This window comes from Dermochelys coriacea, chromosome 12 (assembly GCF_009764565.3).
Source record: "Dermochelys coriacea isolate rDerCor1 chromosome 12, rDerCor1.pri.v4, whole genome shotgun sequence".
In the NCBI taxonomy this organism is placed as follows: Eukaryota; Metazoa; Chordata; order Testudines; family Dermochelyidae; genus Dermochelys; species Dermochelys coriacea.
In genome coordinates, this window is record NC_050079.1 from 10,650,709 (window position 1) to 10,661,439 (window position 10,731).

Below are 10,731 nucleotides of genomic sequence, written 5' to 3' on the forward strand. Positions count from 1 at the left end.
ACAACGTAGACATTCAGGATATGGTGTAAGATGTCTTGCTTTCAGAGGCTTCTGCCTGAGGTGGAAAAGAGGAGTGAGAAAATTATGCTGAGCTGCTTTAAAGTTCCATTTAAAATATCATAGTAGATGACTTTCAAAAATGTTCCTATGCTAATGAAATGGAAGTGGCTAAAACGTGAGCTTGTAACAATGTTAAAATGCCGTCCCCAACTTTGGCAATCTACCAACCACATTATGGATTTTTGAGCACCTTTTGAGTTCAGCTGATAGACAGCAGCTAGAAATGTACTAGCGCAGTATTTTTAATAGTACTGCGCTATACAAGAAGTTAACATCTGCTAGCTGGGAATTTTGATTTGCTAAATAGTTTTGTACACCTAGTAGCAATCAGAAGTTTAATGAGGGAAGACACTAATGCCACATACAGATTTTTAAAACTAAAAAATATTCTAATGAAGCAGATTTGGTATTTTAATTACTAGTAGGTTTTTTTTCAAGAACCTTCATTGCAAATTCAAGTTGAATTCCTGAGAGCCTATGGGGCAGTAGAGTTATGCCACTTTTTAAGAACAAAGGCACTTAAAGGAGACTTTTCTTGATATGCAACCTGAAGATCCCTCAGTTTTATCCCATTATCCTACCTAAGGCTTCCCTCCTCATGTACCACCCAAACAGCTAGTGAAAAATCTTCTTACTACGCATGAATTTGAAGAAAGATTTTTAGATTGCATACATTTATGTAAGGTGTTTGCACCTGATGGGAAGGGTGCAGGAAAAATCTGAAGAACTCCATACTTCTCTTGATAGGGCTGTGGTCCTACCTGATATTGTCTATCCAGCAGTCAATGATGACAGGCAGAAGCAATTCTAAGTTCAGCCAGAGCGTAAAGTAACTGTCTGTCTTCTTGGAACAAAGGTAGTGCACCACTGTGGGTTTGTCCAATTTGGCTTCCAACTGGTTACCCAAATCCCCTGGGACTGCAAGAAACATAAAAAGCAGAAATATACTAATACCAAACTACAAGTAAAAACCTGTTACTGAATTAGTGATTACATATGCTATTTCCCATGCTACTCTACCACTGTATGACTGCATCAGCAAAGATACTTGCTAGATTTTGTAAATGGATGAAAGGCGTTATGATAGAAAGACAAGGCTGGTGCGGAGAAGCTAAATGAATTCTTTGCATCGATTTTGACTACAGAGGATGTGACGGAGATTCCCAAACCTGAGCCATTCTTTTTAAGCGACAAATCTGAAGAACTGTCCCAGACTGAGGTGTCAGTAAAGGTTTTCGAATAAACTGATAAATTAAAAACAGTAAGAAGCCACCAGGACCAGATGGTATTCACCCACGAGTTCTTAAGAAACTCAAATATGAAACTGCAGAACTACTAACTATGGTGTGTAACCTATCACTTAAATCAGACTCCATACCAGATGACTGGAGGATAGCTAATGCGAGTGATTTTTTAAAAAGGCTCCGGGGCAATCCAGGGAATTACAGGACAGTAAACCTAACTTCTGTATCAGGCAAATGGTTTAAATAATAGGAAAGAACAGAACTCTCACACACAAAGATGAACACACAATGTTGGGGCTTTTGTAAAGGCAAAGCATGCCTCACCAACCTATCAGAATTCGGGGGTATCATAAGCAAATTGTATCAGACTTATAAAAAACCTCTGTGTCCCGTAGAGAGAGTAATCCAGCAGCTTTTGGAAGACAGAATTTTTTCCTTCAGAATATTGCAACACTAACTGGTTGCATAATTCCTTATTTAACATTTTCACCACTACCCACAGAAAAATGAATTTGGATCTATTTTTCTTTTACTTCATTATTGGAGCTTTATTTTCATTCCTTTGTATCTGTTGGCATAACAGCCTCATTTCACATAACTTAGTTGAGTTGTAGTTTACTAATGTGCACATATATTCTTGTGTCCTTTGCATCCAGGTTTTAGAACTGATATTATAGCTTTGACACTGTTATTGTATCTATCCCTAGTTAGCATGCAAATGGTCTGATATTTTTACCTTTTCTGCAATTTATTATTCTCTCCAACACAAAAAACTGACAAATGCAAACAAATGCTGACAGCCATTAGTGCCAAGACTTGCACAGAGAAGACTAAAAACATGCAAGATATTGAGCAACTCAAACAAAAACGCTCTGACAGACTCAACTCAGGCAGCATTACACTGTTACTTTCCCATGCATCTTACTCTGCAAGAGAGGTTATTTGCTCTCTTGGAGAATCCAGGCCAACTACCTAACGATATTTTAAATGTATTGAATTTGCCTTTTTTTGTTTGAGAGGTAACAGTACATGTGCTGCACCAATGCAAGTTCCTACTAGACTCAATTCATTCCATTTTACGACAATTGTCAGATTCACCGCTGTTCTAATTCTGACTGGCCATATGGCTGTCTCAAGCACTTGAGGTAAAAGAAAAAAATTAATCAGATTTTGGTCTGGAATAGATTACGTCAACAGACAAATCAAGAACCAATATGGATTAACTTCCACATATACAACGATTTAAAAGACTTCTATACAGAAAGTGTGGCAAAGTCAATCAAATAATATTCTGACTCCAAAGGCAGTAGTAGGTTTGCTCAACAGTTAAGTTTTTTGACTCAAAAAATAAACATTCTGAAATTTCCCTTCTACGGTCTTCCCAATCCACTTTCTATTGCCCCTCCTACCATGGTTTCACTATTGCAAGGGAAGTTAAAACAATTAGGGACATGTTTACAAAACATGAGAAAGCCAGGACCACATGTAAAAATGCATGTGCATATACTGTGACTGAAACTGAGTGTTTGCAAGTGTAAGTGGGTTTTGCATATTACCAGCTAGTGGTCTAACAGTCCATTCAGCATGTGTGCAGCTGTACACTTTTCAGCATGTACACCTGGCATCTTGAGGCTTTTAAATGCAGGTCTGCAGAGTTTACAGTTTGATTTTTTTCATCATACAAAACTCTAATCAATCAAAACATAGGGCACTATAAATAGTAAAATCCTATTATCCAAAAAATAGTAATTGTGTGCTGCCAATTTTCCTCCAAAGGCTAACAGGTGGTACACACCAACCAACACAACTTTACACAATACTCTTCCCACATATTTCTTTCCAAGAAGTTACACTTCTAAAATAATAAAGACTGTACAAGGTGTTGCATGTATACACATACTTTTTCCTACTTTTGAAAAACACTTGGAAATAACTGATTTCCCAATCACTGTAGACAAACAGGGAATCATGTATAGCCAAGTGAAGACAGCCATATTGTCTGTTTAAAACAAACTTATAATAAAAGCAAGGTCATGCACAGCTCCTCTGCAATAAACTGGCATAACTTGCCTGAAGGCTTCTGAAATCAGCCTCTGAACATAAGTTTCCACAAACAGCAGCAATAATTAGACAGAACAGGATACATAGCTTTCAATCAACAAGGCAGACCGAGAACTTCAATTATAAGAGCAAATAAAAGTTCTGGCACTGTCTCTAGTCAATAAACAGCTTCATATCTATCTCTTGACTTCTGCATCTTTGGGTTGGACATTTTAAGAAATGAGGCTTTGAAATAGGGAAAATAGTCACGGTTCAGCTATTTGTATTGAATCTTAGGGCATGCTAGTTTATAGCATTACTCTATTTTTCCTTCATCAATTGAACCTTCTAAGAAGCTCACTCTGCTAAAGTTCAGAGTGCTGCTCCAGTCTAGAACATGCAAGCCACTTGTTTTACTTTCTTGTAAAGTGCTCAGAGAGACTGATGACCCAGGAGTAACTGCTGAGAGAGAAAAAGAGCTCCTATTTTAAATTGGCCTAATTGAGAGCAGATCACCATCAATTGCTGATGCCAGCAATCTCTTACTAGGGTGTGGAGAAAGTTAAACTCTCACCTCCTCCTCCCCACCCCCCAGTTCTTTTCTGTGGAAATTTTGAGGTACATATATGGTTTAAACAGACTCCTAAAGGTCTCTCAAAGTCACCAGCAATAAAGAACTTCAGTTGGGTATGCAAAAGTGAGCAAATCTATTCCCCTAGCCCAGCAGTTCTCAACCCGTGGCCCGCATGCGGCACAATTAGCACACAGCTGCAGTCCAGCTGTGTGCTAAAAAAATTTAAAGCTTGCTGCTTTGATCTGAAAGGGGATGGGGCTCGCTGAGGGGGAGACAGGGTCTGGAAATCTGCTGAAGAGCTCCTATGAGCAGGTGGCTGTTGAGTGACACAGGGGGTTGGGGGCAGTAGAGTGGGTCGCCGGGCAGGTTTGTGGGTAGTTGGACACTGGGAACTAGGAGTTTGTGGGGGTGCTGCAGCACCCTCAGGTTTTAGGGCCTTGTAGCACTGCATCACATTCTTGAAAAATTATAAAAGTTCAAAAAGTATTGAAGTTCAAACTCAGAACCCCATAAACTGCTGTTTACGTCTCTGCTTATAGAACTTATTCTATAGAAGTTATTCCACATAATCTTGTGCCTTTTTTGGCTACTGCACCAAAGCTCTTAACTAGAAAGATGCACAAAAACATAACAATATTTAGGTTAGTTACTCATGGCTGATCAGTTTCAGTGGCTGGCCTGCCAAAGGCTTGACAAGATGATATTGTCGTCTTTTCCAGTGCAAAACAAAATAAAACACTTATTCTCACCCAAAGCTTTGGCTTTTTAAAAACAAGCTCTTTCAACAAAAGGTACTATTTGGAAACTTGGATAAGGGTGAGAGATATTAGGGAATCATTGTTTCTAAACAGCAGCTAAAGAATCACACTTCTGTGCAGATTAGGGAGGATCACAATTCAGAGGATGAAGGAACAACATTTAATTACTAGCTTCATTATGTTAATGCAAGTTTACAGAAGTTTCACTTGTGACTACAAAAGAGAATATACCCTTACTACAAAAACCTAACACTGATGTTATTTAACAGAAATGATGATGTGTTCCAGTATCTGACAAAGAAGATGACATGAAAAACAGCCTGCTGACTACTGTTAAGTCTTTGTAATTAAAGGTATGGATTGATAAAGTAGAGAACTAGCAAGGTTGAAGGCTGATAACATTTTAAGTCCTTTCAACCAACAGTGAAGGCACAATTTCCACATAACCCCGAGACACCACATATTGGAGTTTTAAAACTGGAAACTCAGTGAGTGAGAGAGAGAGAAAAAGCTGCCAAGTTGGTAAATATGAAAACCAATAACGAGATAAAACCAGGACTATTTTGGGAAGGCTTTTCTCCAAATTAGAGAGAAATCTAAAAGGTCTCCATATTGGCAATGAAGCAGTTTCATCACTATATACACTCAACCAAAATTTTACAGATACAGATTGCAAAAGAAATCTAGTGAGAAGATTCATGGTGAACTTCGAATGTACACAAAGCCAGCAATGCTAATTTAGATAAACTTTTGGATTCAGAAAATAAAAAGTCAGATTTGCAATCCTTTACCAACATAACTGAAGAGTATTAATGGTTTAAACTTTGGTTGCAAGACTATCAAGTAGAAAGCAATCAGCAGGAATCAACCATATGACGATAAGGTCTTCAGAAGAAAAACAATGTTTGGATACAAATTGGACACCAGGAATGGTAACATGGTAAAAACCCAGTAGGAGAACACTTCAATATTCCTAGACATGCTATAACAGATTTAAAAGTAGCCATACTTGAACAAAAAAAACTTCAGAAACAGACTTCAAAGAGAAACTGCAGAACTACATTTTATTTGCAAATTTAACACCATTAATTTGGGCTTGAATAGGGACTGGGAGTGCCTGGCTCACTACAAAAGCAACTCTCTCTCTCCTGGAATTGACACCTCCACATCCATTATTAGGAGTGGACTACATCCACCCTGATTGAATTGGCCCTGTCAACACTGGTTCTCCACTTGTGAGGCAACTCCCTTCTCAGTATAATGTCTGCATCTGTAAATTTCACTCCATGCAGCTGAAGTGGATTTTTTACCCACAAAAGCTTATGCCCCAAATAAATCTGCTAGTCTTTAAGGTGCCACCTGACTCATTGTTTTCATTTACAAATGGGGTTTCTAACCTTTTTCACTGGAAAGGTTATATAAAAAAAGCTTAAAATTATTAAATCTGCATGTCCAAACCAACACTATTTATTTATAAAAGAATGCACAGGTAAAGTTTTAGGACATTTGAAAGTGCTAGTTAAGATGGGATCTCAAGACTGAGATTTCAAATGCTACTCTAATTTCATGACAAACATGCAATGCAATACTGTTGACAAAAAAAGTAAACATCATTCTTAGATGTATTAGCCAGAGTGTTGTAAACAAGACAAGTAGTAATTATTCCATTCTACTCAGCATTGATAAGGCCTCAACTGGAGTACTGTGTCCAGTTCTGGGCATCAGCCTTCAGGAAAGATGGAGAAAGTCCAGAGGAAAGCAACAAGTATGATCAAAGTTCTAAAAAACATGACCTAGAGGAAAGACTGGAAAAAAAATGAGCTTGCTTAGTCTTGAGAACAGACAAGTAAGCAAGGACATAACATTCTTCAAGTACATAAAAGATTGTTACAAAGAGAAGAGTGACACATTGTTCTCCATAACCACTGAGGACAGGATAAGAAGCAATGGTTTTAAATTGCAACAAGAGAGATTTAGATTAAACATTAGAAAAACTTCCTGTCAGGGTAGTTAAGCACTGGAACAAATTACCTAGGGAGGTTGTGGAATCTCCATCATTTTTTAACCTGTTCTTAAAAGCCTTCAAACAGTTGTCAGGGATGGTCTAGATCAGTGATTCTCAACCAGGGGTATATATACCACTGGAGGTACACAGAAATTTTCCGAGGGGTACATAAACTTATCTAGATATTTGCCAGTTTTACAACAGGCTACATAAAAAGCACTAGTGAAGTCAATACAAACTAAAATTTCCACTCTCTAAGATGCCACAAGTACTTCTCGTTCTTTCTGCTGATACATACTAATACGGCTACCACTCTGAAACCTGTCATAAAAGAAACAAGATCTTATAAATTAAGTAAAATTTCTTCACCATGCCTGAGGAATTTGCATACCCATAACTGTTTCATAAGTAAAAGCATACAGTCCCATGGACAACATCTGTTTATCACATGATTGTTACCCAATCTCATTTACTTCTTATGTGGCTGGAGTCTGATTTGGATCAGTGGTTATTACACTGTCAGCTTTATCATGAAGAAGCTTGGACTGAAACGTAAGTAAAGCTTATTTCCAAGATTCTGCGTTATAAAGGGAACAAGAAGTGGGGTAGATGAGGAAAAAAGCTTCATCCTAATCTTCACAAACATGGCTCACAGCAAATTGCTTTGCTTGCACTTAATGTCATGAGTTTAGAAAATTACAGCAAACTGATGCTAAACTTTTCTCACTACTACACATTTATACCATCCCTGCCAAGTGTCCAGACATCTACTTAAAAGCTGTAACAGTATCTGAATAGCAATACAATGCATTGGGCAGCAGCTAAGTTACTATCTAAACTAATGTACAACATACATTTTTTCAGAATGTCTGTGCAACAAGGGAATATTAATAATTCTGAACAGCAGCATTTTAAACACATCAACTAATCTGTGTAAATCAAAATAGACCTCGACATCTATGGCAAGCCAATAAAAACTCTTCCCAGCTTTTTTCTCTGGAAATCATTTTTGTTAACAGCATCAGCATCATTTGCATACTGAAAATGCAGAATGTATTGCTTATAGGGGCATACCATTTCTATTCCAATTGACACCAATGTGTGCATATGCACTGGGAAGTTTCAGGAGCAAACAAGCCCGACAACTGTTTTAAATGGAGTGAAACAATATTCAAACAATTACACTTACTGCAAGCTTTCTTTAAAAAACCCACCTAATATTTACCCAAGAAACTTCTGCCTCTAGGTTTTTATTGCTTATTAACACAGATGCAAGGACTTGTAACCCCTTTACTGCTGCAACAAGCAGCAATGATTTTTCTGGGCTGTGTGATGAAGTAGAATTCTTAATGTTACTTTCTAACAACTGTGAAACCCAATCCCTTCCCTATCCTATTTTTGATTTATAACTCCCTTCTTTCAGGAACAAGTTTCAACTTGAATAAAAATTTTGGGAAAGGGAGTTTTCCCTTGTTAACATGACTTGAATTGATTCAGGGTTTGAAAAAAATCTCACTGCCCACACGCCACTGACAAGTGGGAAGCTTGCTCTGGTAAACGAAGGGGTTTAGAAATCAATTTCAGCAGCATATACATTTTCATTTTAAGAAAAATTTCCAACCCATATGATTAAGACAGTCCAAGTGTGAACTGAGTGTGTCACCCCCATGCATCCTCTGCATTGGCCCCTAGCTAGTGGTTTAACCTTTTGGTTAGTCGGTCTGGTAAATTTTCAGTCACTGTTTTGAAATGCATAAAGGGAGGAGAAAAATGAAGGAGGGGGAAAATGTGCTTTACTGATGACCAGAATCACAGGCTCCTATTTAATTCTCCACTACTTAAGAAGAATCCTACAAGCCCTAGAAAATATCACTACATATTAGGAAACATACAAAAGGACACCCCAGTTCTGGCATGTTCACAATACTGTAAACAAAAAGTGGGGAAGGTCAGATACAAAGTTAGAGTAAATTTAAACTGCTAGTTATATCACTATAACTCTCTGTGTAGATACTCTTTTCTGCTATAAGAAAAGGAATACTTGTGGCACCTTAGAGACTAACAAATTTATTAGAGCATAAGCTTTCGTGAGCTACAGCTCACTTCATCGGATGCATCCTAAGGTGCCACAAGTACTCCTTTTCTTTTTGCGAATACAGACTAACACAGACTAACATGAAATTGCTTTTTGCCAGTTTACTTTATGCCACTTCAGAAGCAGCTTAAAATACATTAAAAGCGCCCCTCTTATTCCCCTGGTGTAACTCCCCTATGGGGACACTCTTATTCCAGAATTAGAGTGTCCAACCAGGGAAGTATAACATCAGCAGTTTAACTGGAAAAATGTTCAGTGTAGATCAGTCCTATGTACAGTGAATTACACATGATGGTAGTTTTTACTGCCAAGATCATTCAACTATATTGCAACTCCGCACATATGCATCTAAATATGTTCAGTTAAGCACAGTAAAGCCTGGTCTAGGGCAGGATTTAAGATGTGACATTAACAAGCATTAGCCAAAAAGAAGTTTCAAAAGCCTAATATAGACAAGGCACACTGCCTTTAATACATGCTAAACTAGTGAAGTTAAAGCCTAGGCTACCCCAAGGCAGTGTGCCTTGTCTGAGGTACATTTAAAGTGTGTTAGTTTACATTTAAGAACATCACCCCTTAAGCCCTGGTCTATACAAGGCCTAACTCAGAGCAGCCCTGCAAACCAAATGTTTACAGTAATACAGGTGACTTGCATGCAGGGTCATCCAACAAGCAGCCCAGTGCCCAAGCAGCGCTTGCTGCCTGTCAAAGAACAAGACACAACAGGAATTTACCAATACCCTATTAATTAACCCTGAACCTTCTGAACTAACCTGACACCCAAACAACCTTCCACCCCCCTCCATACTGACTCCAGGCCTCGTCTGCAGCCCTGCGTCCCCACTATTCCACCCTGACTACAACCCCAGCCTTCCACCCCACTCTTTCTCCTCAGCCCCCAGCCTTCCACCCCCACTGCCCCCCAGCCTCCTGTACCCAATCCTGTCCCCAAGCTTCCAGCCCCCACCCTTTCTCCTCAACCCCCAACCTTCCACCCCACTGCCCCCCCAGCCTCCTGTACCCAATCCTGTCCCCAAGCTTCCAGCCCCCACCCTTCCTCCTCAGCCCCCAACCTTCCACCCCACTGCCCCCCCAGCCTCCTGTACCCAATCCTGTCCCCAAGCTTCCAGCCCCCACCCTTCCTCCTCAGCCCCAGCCTTCCACCCCACTGCCCCCCAGCTTCCAGCCCCCACCCTTCCTCCTCAGCCCCAGCCTTCCACCCCACTGCCCCCAGCTTCCAGCCCCCACCCTTCCTCCTCAGCCCCAGCCTTCCACCCCACTGCCCCCCAGCTTCCAGCCCCCCACCCTTCCTCCTCAGCCCCAGCCTTCCACCCCCACTGCCCCCCAGCCTCCTGTACCCAATCCTGTCCCCAAGCTTCCAGCCCCCACCCTTTCTCCTCAACCCCCAACCTTCCACCCCACTGCCCCCCCAGCCTCCTGTACCCAATCCTGTCCCCAAGTTTCCACCCTCCCGCCCCCCTCAGGCCCCTGTACCCAGCCCGCCGCCCCAACCCCATCCCCATCCCCCGCCCTTACTCAGCACGACAGGCGGCCCCGGGGACCTGGGGGAGTCGCTGGGGCCCGGGAGGCAGCTGCCGTCGGGGAGGAGGAGGAGGAGGAGGAGGAGGAAGGGGGGGGCCCTAGCGCCGGCCCCGTCTCCCCAGCTCATGCCGCGAGCCGCAGCCGCCTAGCGCCAACAGCGACGGGAGGGAGCTTGAGGACGGACCCCTCCACGCAGCCGGGGCCAGAGCCTAGTGAGGCGGCGCGCGCTCGGCGCACGACGCGGCCAAGAAAGCCGAACCACCCAGCCAATCAACGCCCCGATCCCACCCAGCCAATCAGCGGGGAGCAGGCGCCTCTACTCCTTTTCCAGGCGCTACCCACCGAGCGCAGAGAGGCTGATTCAGGCAGCTCCCCCCAAGAGAGGTCCAATCGCAGGCCGAGCCAAGCGCCTG

The 10,731-nt window shown here is 41.4% G+C and overlaps 1 protein-coding gene across 1 annotated transcript in view; it reads right to left on the bottom strand.

Annotated features, from left to right (window-relative positions):
* Nucleotides 1-10,527, bottom strand: part of PLA2G15 (phospholipase A2 group XV) — a 32,030-nt gene extending 21,503 nt beyond the window's left edge. Inside the window, exons 1-2 of the mRNA XM_038367880.2 lie at nucleotides 10,313-10,527; nucleotides 822-978 (exon numbers count right to left, since the gene is read on the bottom strand). Of these exons, the coding sequence (XP_038223808.1) occupies nucleotides 822-978; nucleotides 10,313-10,445 (290 nt within the window). The 5' untranslated portion in view covers nucleotides 10,446-10,527. The remainder of the gene's footprint in view (nucleotides 1-821; nucleotides 979-10,312) is intronic.
* Nucleotides 10,528-10,731: the final 204 nt, after the last annotated feature.